Source organism: Chiloscyllium plagiosum, unplaced genomic scaffold, assembly GCF_037043375.1.
Source record: "Chiloscyllium plagiosum isolate Xiang-an unplaced genomic scaffold, Cpla_swu_hap1 HiC_scaffold_21, whole genome shotgun sequence".
Taxonomy (NCBI): Eukaryota; Metazoa; Chordata; class Chondrichthyes; order Orectolobiformes; family Hemiscylliidae; genus Chiloscyllium; species Chiloscyllium plagiosum.
Window position 1 is genome coordinate 132925 of NW_028270159.1, and position 19230 is coordinate 152154.

The following is a 19230-nucleotide window of genomic DNA, read 5'->3' on the forward strand; positions in this document are numbered from 1 at the left end:
GCCTGACCCCACATGTTGACTGCCCACTGTCACCCTGACCCCTGACCCCTCATGTTGACTGCCCACTGTTACCTTGACCCCTATCTCCTCACAGTAACAATCCGCTGTCACCCTAATCCTGACCCTTCACCCCTCACAGTGACTGCCTGATGTCATCCTAACCCTGACCCCTGAACCCTCATAGTGACCACCCACAGTCACCCTGACCCCTGACCCCTCTCGCTGACCATCCGCTGTCACCTTGACCCTGACCCTTCATGGTAACCACCCACCATCACCCTAACCCTGACCCTCACCCCCTAACGGCCATCTCTCATTGTCACCCGAACCCTGACCCTTCACGGTGACCTCCCAGTCGCCCCCTGGACTCGGCCCCCCTGACTCTGCCATTCCAACACAGGCCCATGAGCCCAGCCAGAGCACGCACCCAGGCCGGCCCGCCTCGAATGGCCAGCAGCACCGCAACGCCCCGAGGCTGACCCATGACCCCGGAGCCCACAGCGATGAGCGTGTGGGTGACCCCCGACCCCAGCCTGCTTACCGTGAACCTCCACCGTCACCTTCCTGCTGTCAATGCCTGGGGCTTTCTTCACCTTACACTGGAAGGTGTTGGTGTCAGTGGTGCGCAGCGAGGAGACCTGCACCGACGCAATCCCTCCGCTCGGATCGGCTTCCAGGAAGGCAATCCTGCCCGAGAGGGGCGAACGATACTCATACACCTCCTCATGGACGTAGGTCAGCACCTGGGCAACGCACACACACACACATCAGAGGCTCTGTCCAGTTATCGCAGAGTAGAGGGAGCGTTACTCGGTATCTAACCCCGTGCTGTCCCTGTGCTGGGAGTGTTTGATGGGGGACACTGTAGAGGGAGCTTTACTCTGTATCTAACCCCGTGCTGTCCCTGTGCTGGGAGTGTTTGATGGGGGGACAGTGTAGAGGGAGCTTTACTCTGTATCTAACCCCGTGCTGTCCCTGTCCTGGGAGTGTTTGATGGGGACAGTGTAGAGGGAGCTTTACTCTGTATCTAACCCCGTGCTGTCCCTGTCCTGGGAGGGTTTGATGGGGGACAGTGTAGAGGGAGCTTTACTCTGTATCTAACCCCGTGCTGTCGCTGTCCCTGGGAGTGTTTGATGGGGGACAGTGTAGAGGGAGCTTTACTCTGTATCTAACCCCGTGCTGTCGCTGTCCCTGGGAGTGTTTGATGGGGGACAGTGTAGAGGGAGCTTTACTCTGTATCTAACCCCGTGCTGTCCCTGTCCTGGGAGGGTTTGATGGGGGACAGTGTAGAGGGAGCTTTACTCTGTATCTAACCCCGTGCTGTCCGGTCCTGGGAGTGTTTGATGAGGGACAGTGTAGAGGGAGCTTTACTCTGTATCTAACCCCGTGCTGTCCCTGTCCTGGGAGTGTTTGATGAGGGACAGTGTAGAGGGAGCTTTACTCTGTATCTAACCCCGTGCTGTCCCTGTCCTGGGAGTGTTTGATGAGGGACAGTGTAGAGGGAGCTTTACTCTGTATCTCACCCCGTGCTGTCCCTGTCCTGGGAGTGTTTGATGAGGGACAGTGTAGAGGGAGCTTTACTCTGTATCTCACCCCGTGCTGTCCCTGTCCTGGGAGTGTTTGATGGGGGACAGTGTAGAGGGAGCTTTACTCTGTATCTAACCACGTGCTGTCCCTGTCCTGGGAGTGTTTGATGAGGGACAGTGTAGAGGGAGCTTTACTCTGTATCTCACCCCGTGCTGTCCCTGTCCTGGGAGTGTTTGATGGGGGACAGTGTAGAGGGAGCTTTACTCTGTATCTAAGCCCGTGCTGTCCCTGTCCTGGGAGTGTTTGATGGGGGGGACAGTGTAGAGGGAGCTTTACTCTGTATCTAACCCCGTGCTGTCCCTGTCCTGGGAGTATTTGATGGGGGACAGTGTAGAGGGAGCTTTACTCTGTATCTAACCCCGTGCTGTCCCTGTCCTGGGAGTATTTGATGGGGGACAGTGTAGAGGGAGCTTTACTCTGTATCTAACCCCGTGCTGTCCCTGTCCTGGGAGTGTTTGATGGGGGACAGTGTAGAGGGAGCTTTACTCTGTATCTAACCCCGTGCTGTCCCTGTCCTGGGAGTGTTTGATGAGGGACAGTGTAGAGGGAGCTTTACTCTGTATCTAACCCCGTGCTGTCCCTGTCCTGGGAGTGTTTGATGGGGGACAGTGTAGAGGGAGCTTTACTCTGTATCTAACCCCGTGCTGTCCCTGTCCTGGGAGTGTTTGATGGGGGACAGTGTAGAGGGAGCTTTACTCTGTATCTAACCTCGTGCTGTCCGTGTCCTGGGAATGTTTGATGGGGACAGTGTAGAGGGAGCTTTACTCCGTATCTAACCCCGTCCTGTCCCGGCCCTGGGAGGGTTTGATGGGGACAGTGTAGAGGGAGCTTTACTCTGTATCTAACCCCGTGCTGTCCCGGCCCTGGGAGGGTGTGATGGGGACAGTGTAGAGGGAGCTTTACTCTGTATCTAACCCCGTGCTGTCCCGGCCCTGGGAGGGTGTGATGGGGGACAGTGTAGAGGGAGCTTTACTCTGTATCTAACCCCGTGCTGTCCCGGCCCTGGGAGGGTGTGAAGGGGGGTGGTAATGAGACTTACGACTTGATCCAGTTTGGTTGTGTCTGGGCTCATTACTGTCCACTCGATGTCCAGCGATCCCAGGTCATTGGAATCCAGCTCAAACTGGCAGCTGATGTTGATGCTGCCACGTTCAGCAACGTGTACGGTCTGGGGACCGCTCGAGGTGATCCTCACCGCGTCGGCAACGGCTGAGGGACAAACCGGGGAGAGGTATCAGGAGACTGATCGCATTCACCCGGGTCAGCCAGGAGCTGGATGAGAGCAGGGAACAGGGAGCGGGGAACAGGGAATAGGGAACAGAGAACAGAGACCAGGGACCAGGGACCAGGGACCAGGGACCAGGGAACTGGGAACTGGGAACTGGGAACTGGGAACAGGGAACTGGGAATAGGGGACAGGGAACTGGGAACTGGGAACAGGGAGCAGGGAACTGGGAACAGGGAACAGGGAACAGGGAACAGGGAACTGGGAATTGGGAACAGGGAACAGGGAACAGGGAACAGGGAACTGGGAACTGGGAACTGGGAACTGGGAACTGGGAACAGGGATCTGGGAACTGGGAACTGGGAACTGGGAACTGGGAACAGGGAACTGGGAACTGGGAACAGGGAGCAGGGAACTGGGAACAGGGAACAGGGAACAGGGAACAGGGAACAGGGAACTGGGAATTGGGAACTGGGAACTGGGAACTGGGAACTGGGAACAGGGATCTGGGAACTGGGAACTGGGAACAGGGATCAGGGAACTGGGAACTGGGAACTGGGAACTGGGAACAGGGAACTGGGAACTGGGAACAGGGAACAGGGAACTGGGAACTGGGAATTGGGAACAGGGAACAGGGATCTGGGAACTGGGAACAGGGAACTGGGAACAGGGAACTGGGAACTGGGAACAGGGAACAGGGAACAGAACTGGGAGCAGAGAACAGGGAGCAGAGAACAGGGAGCAGAGAACAGGAAACTGGGAACAGGGAACAGAGAACAGGGAACTGGGAACTGGGAACTGGGAACTGGGAATAGGGAACAGGGAACTGGGAACAGGGAACAGGGAGTAGAGAACAGGGAGCAGGGAGCAGGGAACAGGGAGCAGGGAACAGGGAGCAGGGAAAGGGGAACTGGGAACAGAAAACAGGGAACTGGGAACAGAGAACAGGGAAGTGGGAACTTGAAACTGGGAATAGGGAACTGGGAACAGGGAACAGGGAGCAGAGAACAGGGAGCAGGGAGCAGGGAACAGGGAGCAGGGAACAGGGAGCAGGGAAAGGGGAACTGGGAACAGAGAACAGGGAACTGTGAACAGAGAACAGGGAAGTGGGAACTTGAAACTGGGAATAGGGAACTGGGAACAGGGAGCAGAGAACTGGGAACAGGGAAAAGGGAACTGTGAACAGGGAACTGGGAACAGGGAACTGGGAACCGGGAACCGGGAACAGGTAACAGGGAACAGAGAACAGGGAACAGGGAACAGGGGACAGGGAACAGGGAACAGGGAACAGGGAACAGGGAACTGGGAACTGGGAACTGGGAACAGAGAACTGGGAACAGGGAGCAGAGAACAGGGAACTGGGAACAGGGAACAGGGAACTGGGAACAGGGAACTGGGAACAGGGAGCAGGGAACAGAGAACACAGAACATGGAAGAGGGAACTGGGAGCAGGGAACAGGGAACTGGGAACAGGGAACTGGGAACAGGGAACTGGAAACTGGGAAGTGGGAACAGGGAGCAGAGAACAGGGAACTGGGAACAGGGAACAGGGAAATGTCAACAGGGAACTGGGAAGCGGGAACAGGGAACAGGGAGCAGAGAACAGGGAACTGGGAACTGGGAACTGGGAGCAGGGAACAGGGAACAGGGAACAGGGAACTGGGTACTGGGAACAGGGAACTGGGAACAGAGAACAGGGAACAGGGAACAGAGAACAGGGAACTGGGTACTGGGAACAGGGAACTGGGAACAGAGAACAGGGAACAGGGAACAGGGAGCAGGAAAGGGGAACTGGGAACAGAGAACAGGGAACTGGGAACAGAGAACAGGGAAGTGGGAACTTGAAACTGGGAATAGGGAACTGGGAACAGGGAGCAGAGAACTGGGAACAGGGAAAAGGGAACTGTGAACAGGGAACTGGGAACAGGGAACTGGGAACTGGGAACCGGGAACCGGGAACAGGTAACAGGGAACAGAGAACTGGGAACAGGGAACAGAGAACTGGGAACAGGGAACAGGGAACAGGGAACTGGGAACTGGGAACTGGGAACTGGGAACTGGGAACAGGGAGCAGAGAACAGGGAACTGGGAACAGGGAACAGGGAACTGGGAACAGGGAACTGGGAACAGGGAGCAGGGAACAGAGAACACAGAACATGGAAGAGGGAACTGGGAGCAGGGAACAGGGAACTGGGAACAGGGAACTGGGAACAGGAGACTGGGAACAGAGAACAGGGAACTGTGAACAGGTAACTGGGAACAGGGAACTGGGAACAGAGAACAGGGAACAGGGAACTGGGAACAGGGAGCAGAGAACAGGGAACAGGGAACAGGGAACAGGGAACTGGGAACTGGGAACAGGGAACAGGAAACTGAGAACAGGGAACAGGGAACAGGGAACAGGGAACTGGGAACAGAGAACAGGTAACAGGTAACAGGGAACAGGGAGCAGGGAGCAGGGAGCAGGGAACAGGGAACTGGGAACAGGGAACTGGGAACAGGGAACAGGGAACAGGTAACATGGAACCGAGAACTGGGAACAGGGAACAGAGAACAGGGAACAGGGAAAAGGGAACAGGGAACAGGGAACTGGGAGCAGGGAGCAGGGAAATGGGAACAGTGAACAGGCAAATGGGAACTGGGAACAGGGAACAGGGAACAGGGAACAGGGAACAGGGAGCAGGGAGCAGGGAGCAGGGAACAGGGAACAGGGAACAGGGAACTGGGAACAGGGAACAGGGAACAGGGAACAGGGAACAGGGAACTGGGAACAGGGAACAGGGAACAGGGAACAGGGAGCAGGGAGCAGGGAGCAGGGAGCAGGGAACTGGGAACAGGGAGCAGGGAGCAGGAACAGGTAGCAGGGAACAGAGAAGAGAGAACAGGGAACTGGGAACAGGGAACTGGGAACAGAGAACAGAGAACAGAGAACAGGGAACAGGGAACAGGGAACTGGGAACAGGGAACTGGGAACAGGGAACTGGGAAAAGGGAACTGGGAACAGGGAACTGGGAACAGGGAACAGGAAACTGGGAACTGGGAACAGGGAACAGGGAACAGGGAACAGAGAACAGAGAACAGAGAACAGGGAACAGGGAACTGGGAACAGGGAACTGGGAACAGGGAACTGGGAAAAGGGAACTGGGAACAGGGAACTGGGAACAGGGAACAGGAAACTGGGAACTGGGAACAGGGAACAGGGAACAGGGAACAGGGAACAGAGAACAGAGAACAGAGAACAGGGAACAGGGAACAGGGAACAGAGAACAGGGAACAGGGAAAAGGGAACAGGGAACAGGGAACAGGGAACAGGGAACAGGGAACCGAGAACTGGGAACAGGGAACTGGGAAAAGGGAACTGGGAACAGGGAACTGGGAACAGGGAACAGGAAACTGGGAACTGGGAACAGGGAACAGGGAACAGGGAACAGGGAACAGGGAACAGAGAACAGAGAACAGAGAACAGGGAACAGGGAACAGGGAACAGGGAACAGGAAACTGGGAACTGGGAACAGGGAACAGGGAACAGGGAACAGGGAACAGGGAACAGAGAACAGAGAACAGAGAACAGGGAACAGGGAACAGGGAACAGGGAACAGAGAACAGGGAACAGGGAAAAGGGAACAGGGAACAGGGAACAGGGAACAGGGAACCGAGAACTGGGAACAGGGAACAGAGAACAGAGAACAGAGAACAGGGAACAGGGAACAGGGAAAAGGGAACAGTGAACAGGGAACAGGGAACAGGGAACAGGGAACTGGGAACAGGGAGCAGGGAGCAGGGAACAGGGAACAGGGAGCAGGGAACAGGGAGCAGGGAACTGGGAACAGGGAACAGGGAACAGGGAACTGGGAACTGGGAACAGAGAACAGAGAACAGAGAACAGGGAACAGGGAACAGGGAACCGGGAAAAGGGAACAGTGAACAGGGAACAGGGAACAGGGAACAGGGAACTGGGAACAGGGAGCAGGGAGCAGGGAGCAGGGAACAGGGAGCAGGGAACAGGGAGCAGGGAACTGGGAACAGGGAACAGGGAACAGGGAACTGGGAACTGGGAACAGAGAACAGAGAACAGAGAACAGGGAACAGGGAACAGGGAACAGGGAACAGGGAACCGGGAACAGGGAACAGGGAAAGGGGAAGTGGGAGCAGGGAACTGGGAGCAGGGAACAGGGAACTGGGAACAGGGAACTGGGAACAGGGAACAGGAAACTGGGAACAGAGAACAGGGAACAGGGAGCAGGGAACAGAGAACAGAGAACAGAGAACAGAGAACAGAGAACAGAGAACAGAGAACAGGTAACAGGGAACAGGGAACAGGGAACAGGGAGCAGGGAGCAGGGAGCAGGGAGCAGGGAACAGGGAACTGGGAACAGGGAACAGGGAACAGGGAACTGGGAACAGGGAACAGGGAACAGGGAACAGGGAACTGAGAACTGGGAACAGGGAACAGGGAACAGGGAACAGGGAACAGGGAGCAGGGAGCAGGGAGCAGGGAGCAGGGAACTGGGAACTGGGAACAGGGAACAGGGAACAGGGAACAGGGAACTGGGAACAGGGAACAGGGAACAGGGAACTGAGAACTGGGAACAGGGAACAGGGAACAGGGAACAGGGAACAGAGAACAGGGAACAGGGAAAAGGGAACAGGGAACAGGGAACTGGGAGCAGGGAACCGAGAACTGGGAACAGGGAACAGGGAACAGAGAACAGAGAACAGAGAACAGGGAACAGGGAAAAGGGAACAGTGAACAGGGAAATGGGAACTGGGAACTGGGAACAGGGAACTGGGAACAGGGAACTGGGAACAGGGAACTGGGAACAGGGAGCAGGGAGCAGGGAACAGGGAGCAGGGAACAGGGAACAGGGAACAGAGAACTGGGAACTGGGAACTGGGAACTGGGAACAGGGAGCAGGGAACAGGGAACAGGGAACTGGGAACAGGGAACAGGGAGCAGGGAACTGGGAATAGGGAACTGGGAACAGGGAACAGGGAGCAGGGAGCAGGGAACTGGGAACTGGGAACAGGGAACTGGGAACAGGGAACTGGGAACAGGAGCAGGGAGCAGGGAACAGGGAACTGGGAACAGGGAGCAGGGAACAGTGAGCAGTGAGCAGGGAACTGGGAACTGGGAACAGGGAGCAGGGAACTGGGAGCAGGGAACGGGGAACTGGGAACAGGGAACTGGGAACAGGGAGCAGGGAGCAGGGAACAGGGAACAGGGAACAGGGAACAGGGAACAGGGAACAGAGAACTGGGAACTGGGAACAGGGAGCAGGGAACAGGGAACAGGGAACTGGGAACAGGGAACTGGGAGCAGGGAACTGGGAACTGGGAACAGGGAACTGGGAACAGGGAGCTGGGAACTGGGAACTGGGAACTGGGAACAGGGAACAGGGAACTGGGAACAGGAGCAGGGAGCAGGGAACAGGGAGCAGGGAACAGTGAGCAGTGAGCAGGGAACTGGGAACTGGGAACAGGGAACAGGGAGCAGGGAACTGGGAGCAGGGAACGGGGAACTGGGAACAGGAAGCAGGGAGCAGGGAACAGGGAACTGGGAACAGGGAACAGGAGCAGGGAGCAGGGAACAGGGAACTGGGAACAGGGAGCAGGGAGCAGTGAGCAGGGAACTGGGAACTGGGAACAGGGAACTGGGAACCGAGAACAGGGAACCGGGAACAGGGAACTGGGAACAGGGAACTGGGAACAGGGAACAGGGAGAAGGGAGCAGGGAACAGGGAACTGGGAACAGGGAACAGGGAACAGGGAACTGGGAAAAGGAGCAGGGAGCAAGGAACAGGGAATAGGGAACAGGGAACTCGGAACAGGGAACAGGGAACAGGGAGCAGGGAACTGGGTACAGAGAACAGAAAACAGGGAACTGGGTACAGGGAACAGGGAACAGGGAACAGGGAACAGGGAACAGGGAACAGAGAACAGAGAACAGGGAACTGTGAACAGGGAACAGGGAACAGGGAGCAGGGAGCAGGGAGCAGGGAACTGGGAACTGGGAACTGGGAACAGGGAACTGGGTACAGGGAACAGGGAACAGGGAACAGGGAACAGAGAACAGAGAACAGGGAACAGGGAACAGGGAACTATGAACAGGGAACAGGGAGCAGGGAGCAGGGAACTGGGAACTGGGAACTGGGAACTGGGAACAGGGAGCAGGGAGCAGGAACAGGTAGCAGGGAACAGAGAACAGAGAACAGGGAACAGGGAACAGGGAAGTGGGAACAGGGAACTGGGAACTGGGAACTGGGAACTGGGAGCAGGGAACTGGGAAGAGGGAACTGGGAAGAGGGAACAGGGAACAGGGAGCAGGGAACAGGGTACAGGGAACAGGGAACAGGGAACAGGGAGCAGGGAACAGGGTACAGGGAACAGGGAACAGGGAACTGGGAACAGGGAAGAGGGAACTGGGAACAGGGAACAGGGAACTGGGAGCAGGGAACAGGGAACAGGGAACGGGGAACGGGGAACGGGGAACAGGGAACAGGGAACAGGGAACCGGGAACCGGGAACCGGGAACAGGGAGCAGGGAACTGGGAGCAGGGAGAAGGGAACAGGGAACAGGGATCAGGGATCAGGGATCAGGGATCAGGGAACAGAGAACAGGGAACTGGGAACAGGGAGCAGGGAACAGGGAACTGGGAACTAGGAAGAGGGAACTGGGAACAGGGAGCAGGGAACAGGGAACTGCGAACAGGAGACTGGGAACAGAGAACAGGGAACAGGGAACAGGGAACTGGGAACAGGGAACTGGGAACTGGGAACAGAGAACAGGAAGAGGGAGCAGGGAACAGGGAACAGAGAACAGAGAACAGGGAACAGGGAACAGGGAACAGGGAACAGGGAGCAGGGAACAGGGAACTGGGAACAGGGAACTGGGAACAGGGAGCAGAGAACAGGGAACTGGGAACAGGGAACTGGGAACAGGGAACAGGGAACAGGGAACTGGGAACATGGAACCGAGAACTGGGAACAGGGAACAGGGAACAGGGAACAGGGAACAGGGAAAAGGGAACAGGGAACAGGGAACAGGGAACTGGGAGCCGGGAGCAGGGAGCAGGGAGCAGGGAAATGGGAACAGTGAACAGGGAAATGGGAACTGGGAACAGGGAACAGGGAACAGGGAACTGGGAACTGGGAACTGGGAACTAGGAACAGGGAGCAGGGAACAGGGAGCAGGGAACAGGGAACAGGGAACAGGGAACAGGGAACAGGGAGCAGGGAGCAGGGAACAGGGAACAGAGAACAGGGAACTGGGAACAGGGAACTGGGAACAGGGAACAGGCAACAGGGAGCAGGGAACAGGGAACAGGGAACAGGGTACAGGGATCAGGGAACAGGGAACTGGGAACTAGGAAGAGGGAACTGCGAACAGGGAGCAGGGAACAGGGAACTGCGAACAGGAGACTGGGAACAGAGAACAGGGAACAGGGAACTGGGAACAGGGAACTGGGAACAGGGAACTGGGAACTGGGAACAGAGAACAGGAAGAGGGAGCAGGGAACAGGGAACAGAGAACAGAGAACAGGGAACAGGGAACCGGGAACAGGGAACAGGGAACAGGGAGCAGGGAACAGGGAACTGGGAACAGGGAACTGGGAACAGGGAGCAGAGAACAGGGAACTGGGAACAGGGAACAGGGAACAGGGAACTGGGAACATGGAACCGAGAACTGGGAACAGGGAACAGGGAACAGAGAACAGGGAACAGGGAACAGAGAACAGGGAACTGGGAGCCGGGAGCAGGGAGCAGGGAGCAGGGAAATGGGAACAGTGAACAGGGAAATGGGAACTGGGAACAGGGAACAGGGAACAGGGAACTGGGAACTGGGAACTGGGAACTAGGAACAGGGAGCAGGGAACAGGGAGCAGGGAACAGGGAACTGGGAACAGGGAACAGGGAACAGGGAGCAGGGAGCAGGGAACAGGGAGCAGGGAACAGGGAGCAGAGAGCAGAGAGCAGTGAGCTGGGAACTGGGAACAGGGAGCAGGGAACTGGGAACAGGGAACGGGGAACTGGGAACAGGAAGCAGGGAGCAGGGAACTGGGAACAGGGAACAGGGAACTGGGAACAGGGAACAGGAGCAGGGAGCAGGGAACAGGGAACTGGGAACAGGGAGTAGGGAGCAGGGAGCAGGTAAATGGGAACTGGGAACAGGGAACTGGGAACCGTGAACAGGGAACCGGGAACTGGGAACAGGGAGCAGGGAGCAGGGAACAGGGAACTGGGAACAGGGAACTGGGAACTGGGAACAGGAGCAGGGAGCAAGGAACAGGGAATAGGGAGCAGGGAACAGGGAACAGGGAACAGGGAACAGGGAGCAGGGAGCAGGGAACAGGGAACAGGGAACAGGGAACAGGGAACTGGGAACAGGAAGCAGAGAACAGGGAACAGGGAACAGGGAACAGGGAACAGGGAACTGGGAACATGGAACCGAGAACTGGGAACAGGGAACAGGGAACAGAGAACAGGGAACAGGGAAAAGGGAACAGGGAACAGGGAACAGGGAACAGGGAACAGGGAACTGGGAGCAGGGAGCAGGGAGCAGGGAAATGGGAACAGATAACAGAGAACAGAGAACAGGGTACAGGGAACAGGGAACAGGGAACAGGGAACAGGGAGCTGGGAACAGGGAACAGGGAGCTGGGAACAGGGAACAGGGAACAGGGAACAGGGAACAGGGAACAGGGAACAGGGAACTGGGAGCAGGAACAGGTAGCAGGGAACAGAGAAGAGAGAACAGGGAACAGGGAACAGGGAACTGGGAACAGGGAACAGAGAACAGGGAACTGGGAACAGGGAACTGGGAACAGGGAACAGGCAACAGGGAGCAGGGAACAGGGAACAGGGAACAGGGTACAGGGATCAGGGAACTGGGAACAGGGAACTGGGAACAGGGAACAGGCAACAGGGAGCAGGGAACAGGGAACAGGGAACAGGGTACAGGGATCAGGGAACTGGGAACTGGGAACTGGGAACTGGGAATTGGGAACTGGGAAGAGGGAACTGGGAACAGGGAACAGGGAACAGGGAACAGGGAACAGGGAACTGGGAGCAGGGAACTGGGAGCAGGGAACAGGGAGCAGGGAACTGGGAACTGGGAGCAGGGAACTGGGAACTGGGAACTGGGAACAGGGAACAGGGAACAGGGAACAGGGAACAGGGAACAGGGAGCAGAGAACAGGGAATTGGGAACTGTGAACAGGGAACTGGGAACAGGGAACAGGGAACTGTGAACAGGGAACTAGGAAAAGGGAACAGGGAAATGGGAACAGGGAACAGGGAACAGGGAACTGGGAACGGGGAGCAGGGAACAGGGAACTGGGAACAGAGAACAAAGAACAGGGAACTGGGAACAGGGAACAGGGAACAGGGAGCAGGGAGCAGGAAGCAGGGAACTGGGAACAGGGAGCAGGGAGCAGGAACAGGTAGCAGGGAACAGAGAAGAGAGAACAGGGAACTGGGAACAGGGAACAGGGAACAGAGAACAGGGAACAGAGAACAGGGAACAGGGAACAGGGAACTGGGAACAGAGAACAGGGAACAGGGAACAGGGAACTGGGAACAGGGAACTGGGAACAGGGAACAGAGAACAGGGAACAGAGAACAGGGAACAGGGAACAGGGAACTGGGAACAGAGAACAGGGAACAGGGAACAGGGAACTGGGAACAGGGAACTGGGAACAGGGAGCAGAGAACAGGGAACAGGGAACTGGGAACAGGGAACAGGGAACAGGGAACAGGGAACTGGGACGGAGAACAGAGAACAGGGAACCGGGAACTGGGAGCAGGGAGCAGGGAAATGGGAACTGGGAACAGGGAACGGAGAACAGGGAACTGGCAACAGAGAACAGGGAACAGGGAGCAGGGAACTGGGAACTGGGAACAGGGAACAGGGAACAGGGAACAGGGAGCAGGGAGCAGGGAGCAGGGAACTGGGAACTGGGAGCAGGGAACAGGGAACAGGGAACAGGGAGCAGGGAACAGGGAACAGGGAAATGGGAACTGGGAACTGGGAACAGGGAACAGGGAACAGGGAACAGGGAGCAGGGAACGGGGAACTGGGAACAGGGAACCGGGAACAGGGAACCGGGAACAGGGAACTGGGAGCAGGGAGCAGGGACCAGAGAACAGAGAACAGAGAACAGAGAACTGGGAACAGGGAACAGGGAACAGGGAATAGGGAGCAGGGAGCAGGGAGCAGGGAGCAGGGAACAGGGAACAGAGGACAGAGAACAGAGAACTGGGAACAGGGAACTGGGAACAAGGAGCAGGGAGCACGGAACAGGGAACAGGGAACAGGGAACAGGGAACTTTGAACAGAGAACTGGGAACAGGGAACAGGGAACAGGGAACAGGGAACTGGGAACTGGGAACTGGGAGCAGGGAGCAGGGAACTGGGAACAGGGAACAGGGAACTGGGAACAGGGAACAGGGAGCAGGGAGCAGGGAACAGGGAACAGGGAGCACGGAACAGGGAACAGGGAACAGGGAACAGGGAACTTTGAACAGAGAACTGGGAACAGGGAACAGGGAACAGGGAACAGGGAACTGGGAACTGGGAACTGGGAGCAGGGAGCAGGGAACTGGGAACAGGGAACAGGGAACTGGGAACAGGGAACAGGGAGCAGGGAGCAGGGAACAGGGAACAGGGAACAGGGAGCAGGGAACAGGGAACAGTGAACAGTGAACAGTGAGCAGGGAGCAGGGAACTGGGAACAGGGAACTGGGAACAGGGAGCAGGGAACAAGGAACTGGGAACAGGGAACTGGGAACAGAGAACAGGGAACTGGTAACTTGGAACAGGGAACTGGGAACTGGGAACAGGGAGCAGGGAGCAGGGAACTGGGAACTGGGAACTGGGAACAGGGAACAGGGAACTGGGAACAGGGAGCAGAGAACTGGGAACAGGGAACAGGGAAAAGGGAACAGAGAACAGAGAACAGGGAACAGGGAACAGGGAACTGGAACTGGGAACTGGGAACTGGGGACACAGAACAGGGAACAGGGAACAGAGAACTGTGAACAGGGAACTGGGAACAGGGAACAGGCAACAGGCAACAGGGAACTGGGAACAGGGAACTGGGAACAGGGAACAGGGAACAGGGAACATGGAACAGGGAAAAGGGAACAGAGAACAGAGAACAGGGAACAGGGAACAGGGAACAGGGAACAGGGAACTGGAACTGGGAACAGGGAACTGGGAACAGGGAGCAGGGAGCAGGGAACTGGGAACTGGGAACTGGGAACAGGGAACAGGGAACTGGGAACAGGGAGCAGAGAACTGGGAACAGGGAACAGGGAAAAGGGAACAGAGAACAGAGAACAGGGAACAGGGAACAGGGAACTGGAACTGGGAACTGGGAACTGGGGACACAGAACAGGGAACAGGGAACAGAGAACTGTGAACAGGGAACTGGGAACAGGGAACAGGCAACAGGCAACAGGGAACTGGGAACAGGGAACTGGGAACAGGGAACAGGGAACAGGGAACATGGAACAGGGAAAAGGGAACAGAGAACAGAGAACAGGGAACAGGGAACAGGGAACAGGGAACAGGGAACTGGAACTGGGAACAGGGAACTGGGAACAGGGAACTGGGAACAGGGAACTGGGAGCAGGGAGCAGGGAAATGGGAACAGTGAAAAGGGAAATGGGAACTGGGAACAGGGAACTGGGAACAGGGAACAGGGAACAGGGAGCAGTGAACAGGGAGCAGGGAACTGGGAGCAGGGAACTGGGAGCAGGGATCTGGGAACAGGGAACAGGGAACTGGGAACAGGGAACAGGGAGCAGGGAACTGGGAACAGGGAACAGGGAACAGGGAACAGGGAACTGGGAACAGGGAACAGGGAACTGGGAACTGGGAACTGGGAGCAGAGAACAGGGAACTGGGAACAGGGAACAGGGAACTGGGAACTGGGAACTGCGAAAAGGGAACAGGGAACTGGGAACTGGGAACAGGGAACAGAGAACAAAGAACAGGGAACAGGGAACAGGGAACAGGGAACTGGAACTGGAACTGGGAGCAGGGAGCAGGGAACAGGGAACAGGGAACAGGGAACAGGGATCAGGGAACTGGGAACTGGGAACTGGGAACTGGGAACTGGGATCAGGGAACAGGGAACTGGGAACTGGGAGGAGGTAACTGGGAACAGGGAACAGGGAACAGGGAGCAGGGAACTGGGAACAGGGAACTGGGAGCAGGGAACTGGGAGCAGGGAACAGGGAGCAGGGAACTGGGAACAGGGAACAGGGAACAGGGAACAGGGAGCAGAGAACAGGGAATTGGGAACTGTGAACAGGGAACTGGGAACAGGGAACAGGGAACTGTGAACAGGGAACTGGGAAAAGGGAACTGAGAAAAGGGAACTGGGTACAGGGAACAGGGAACAGGGAACAGGGAGCAGGGAACTGGGAACAGAGAACAGGGAACAGGGAACTGGGAACTGGGAACAGGGAGCAGAGAACAGGGAACTGGGAACAGGGAACAGGGAACAGGGAGCAGAGAACAGGGAACTGTGAACAGGGAACTGGGAACTGGGAACAGGAAGCAGAGAACAGGGAACAGGGAACAGGGAACTGGAACTGGGAGCAGGGAGCAGGGAACAGGGAACAGGGAACAGGGAACTGGGAACTGGGAACTGGGATCAGGGAACAGGGAACTGGGAACTGGGAACTGGGAAGAGGTAACTGGGAACTGGGAAGAGGTAACTGGGAACAGGGAACAGGGAGCAGGGAACTAGGAACAGGGAACAGGGAACAGGGAACTGGGAACAGGGAACTGGGAGCAGGGAACAGGGAACAGGGAACAGGGAACAGGGAACAGGGAGCAGAGAACAGGGAATTGGGAACTGTGAACAGGGAACTGGGAACAGGGAACAGGGAACTGTGAACAGGGAACTGGGAAAAGGGAACAGGGAACTGGGAACAGGGAACAGGGAACTGGGAACAGGGAGCAGGGAACAGGGAGCAGGGAACAGAGAACAGGGAACAGGGAACAGAGAACAGGGAACAGGGAACAGGGAACAGGGAACAGGGAACAGGGAACAGGGAGCAGGGAACTGGGAACTGGGAACTGGGAACAGGGAACTGGGAGCAGGGAACTTGGAGCAGGGAACTGGGAGCAGGGAACTGGGAACAGGGAACAGGGAACAGGGAACAGGGAGCAGAGAACAGGGAATTGGGAACTGCGAACAGGGAACTGGGAACAGGGAACAGGGAACTGTGAACAGGGAACTGGGAAAAGGGAACTGGGAACAGGGAACAGGGAACAGGGAACAGGGAGCAGGGAACTGGGAACAGAGAACAGGGAACAGGGAACAGGGAACTGGGAACAGGGAGCAGAGAACAGGGAACTGGGAACAGGGAACAGGGAACAGGGAACAGGGAACAGAGAACAGGGAACTGTGAACAGGGAACTGGGAACTGGGAACAGGAAGCAGAGAACAGGGAACAGGGAACAGGGAACTGGAACTGGGAGCAGGGAGCAGGGAACAGGGAACAGTGATCAGGGATCAGGGAACAGGGAACTGGGAACTGGGAACTGGGAACTGGGATCAGGGAACAGGGAACTGGGAAGAGGTAACTGGGAACAGGGAACAGGGAGCAGGGAACTGGGAACAGGGAACAGGGAACAGGGAACTGGGAACTGGGAACAGGGAGCTGTGAGCAGGGAACTGGGAGCAGGGAACAGGGAACAGGGAACAGGGAACAGGGAGCAGAGAACAGGGAATTGGGAACTGTGAACAGGGAACTGGGAACAGGGAACAGGGAACTGTGAACAGGGAACTGGGAAAAGGGAACTGGGAACAGGGAACAGGGAACTGGGAACAGGGAACAGGGAACAGGGAACTGGGAACAGGGAGCAGGGAACAGGGAACTGGGAACAGAGAACAGGGAACAGGGAACTGGGAACTGGGAACAGAGAACAGGGAACAGGGAACAGGGAACAGGGAGCAGAGAACAGGGAACTGTGAACAGGGAACTGGGAAAAGGGAACAGGGAACTGGGAACAGGGAACAGGGAACAGGGAACAGGGAGCATGGAACTGGGAACAGAGAACAGGGAACAGGGAACTGGGAACTGGGAACTGGGAACAGGGAGCAGAGAACAGGGAACTGGGAACAGGGAACAGGGAACAGGGAGCAGAGAACAGGGAACTGTGACCAGGGAACTGGGAACTGGGAACTGGGAACAGGAAGCAGAGAACAGGGAACAGGGAACTGGAACTGGGAGCAGGGAGCAGGGAACAGGGAACAGGGAACAGTGATCAGGGATCAGGGATCAGGGAACAGGGAACTGGGAACTGGGATCAGGGAACAGGGAACTGGGAACTGGGAAGAGGTAACTGGGAACAGGGAACAGGGAGCAGGGAACTGGGAACAGGGAACAGGGAACAGGGAACAGGGAACTGGGAACTGGGAACAGGGAACTGGGAACAGGGAACTGGGAACAGGGAACAGGGAACAGGGAGCAGAGAACAGGGAATTGGGAACTGTGAACAGGGAACTGGGAACAGGGAACAGGGAACTGTGAACAGGGAACTGGGAAAAGGGAACAGGGAACTGGGAACAGGGAGCAGGGAACAGGGAACTGGGAACAGAGAACAGGGAACAGGGAACTGGGAACTGGGAACAGAGAACAGGGAACAGGGAACAGGGAACAGGGAACAGGGAGCAGAGAACAGGGAACTGTGAACAGGGAACTGGGAAAAGGGAACAGGGAACAGGGAACAGGGAACTGGGAACAGAGAACAGGGAACAGGGAACTGGGAACAGGGAGCAGAGAACAGGGAACAGGGAACTGTGAACAGGGAACTGGGAAAAGGGAACAGGGAACAGGGAACAGGGAACAGAGAACAGGGAACAGAGAACAGGGAACAGAGAACTGGGAACAGGGAACAGAGAACAGTGAACAGAGAAAAGGGAACAGAGAAAAGGGAACAGAGAACAGGGAACAGGGAACAGTGAACAGGGAATAGTGAACAGGGAACTGGAACTGGGAACAGGGAACTGGAACTGGGAACAGGGAACTGGGAACAGGGAACAGGGAACAGGGAACAGGGAACTGGGAACAGAGAACAGAGAACAGAGAACAGAGAACAGGGAACAGGGAACCGGGAACTGGGAGCAGGGAGCAGGGAAATGGGAAGAGTGAACAGGGAAATGGGAACTGGGAACAGGGAACTGGGAACAGGGAACTGGCAACAGAGAACAGGGAACAGGGAGCAGGGAACAGGGAGCAGGGAACTGGGAACAGAGAACAGGGAACTGGGAACAGGGAACAGGGAACAGGGAACTGGGAACAGGGAGCAGGGAACAGGGAACAGGGAAATGGGAACAGGAAACAGGGAACTGGGTACAGGAAACAGGGAACAGGGAACAGGGAACAGAGAACAGGGAACTGGGAACAGAGAACAGGGAACTGGGAACTGGGAGCAGGGAACAGGGAACTGGGAACAGGGAGCAGGGAACAGGGAACAGGGAACAGGGAACAGTGAACAGGGAAATGGGAATTGGGAACTGGGAACAGGGAACAGGGAACAGGGAGCAGGGAGCAGGGAACGGGGAACTGGGAACAGGGAACCGGGAACAGGGAACCTGGAACAGAGAACAGGGAGCAGGGAGCAGGGACCAGAGAACAGAGAACTGGGAACAGGGAACAGGGAACAGGGAACAGGGAACAGGGAATAGGGAATAGGGAATAGGGAGCAGGGAACAGGGAACAGGGAACTGGGAAAAGAGAACAAAGAACAGTGAACTGGGAACAGGGAACTGGGAACAGGGAACAGGGAACAGGGAACAGGGAGCAGGGAGCAGGGAACTGGGAACAGGGAGCAGAGAACAGGGAACTGGGAACAGGGAACAGGGAACAGGGAACAGGGAGCAGAGAACAGAGAAGAGAGAACAGGGAACTGGGAACAGAGAACAGGGAACAGGGAACAGGGAGCAGAGAACAGGGAACTGGGAACAGGGAACAGGGAACAGGGAACAGGGAGCAGAGAACAGGGAACTGTGAACAGGGAACTGGGAAAAGGGAACAGAGAACTGGGAACAGGGAACTGGGAACAGGGAACAGGGAACTGGGAAGAGGGAACAGGAAACTGGGAACAGAGAACAGGGAACAGGGAACTGGGAACTGGGAACAGAGAACAGGGAACAGGGAACAGGGAACAGGGAACAGGGAGCAGAGAACAGGGAACTGTGAACAGGGAACTGGGAAAAGGGAACATGGAAGTGGGAACAGGGAACTGGGAACTGGGAACAGGGAACAGGGAACTGGGAACAGAGAACAGGGAACAGGGAACTGGGAACAGGGAGCAGAGAACAGGGAACAGGGAACTGTGAACAGGGAACTGGGAAAAGGGAACAGGGAACAGGGAACAGGGAACAGGGAACAGAGAA

At 56.6% G+C, this 19230-nt stretch overlaps 1 protein-coding gene across 1 annotated transcript in view; it reads right to left on the reverse strand.

Annotated features, from left to right (window-relative positions):
• Positions 1-338: 338 nt before the first annotated feature.
• LOC148146078 (coxsackievirus and adenovirus receptor homolog) overlaps positions 339-19230 on the reverse strand; it is a 148876-nt gene continuing 129984 nt past the window's right edge. Inside the window, exons 2-3 of the mRNA XM_087998673.1 lie at positions 2627-2796; positions 339-743 (exon numbers count right to left, since the gene is read on the reverse strand). Coding sequence (XP_087854799.1) covers positions 339-743; positions 2627-2796 — 575 coding nt within the window. The remainder of the gene's footprint in view (positions 744-2626; positions 2797-19230) is intronic.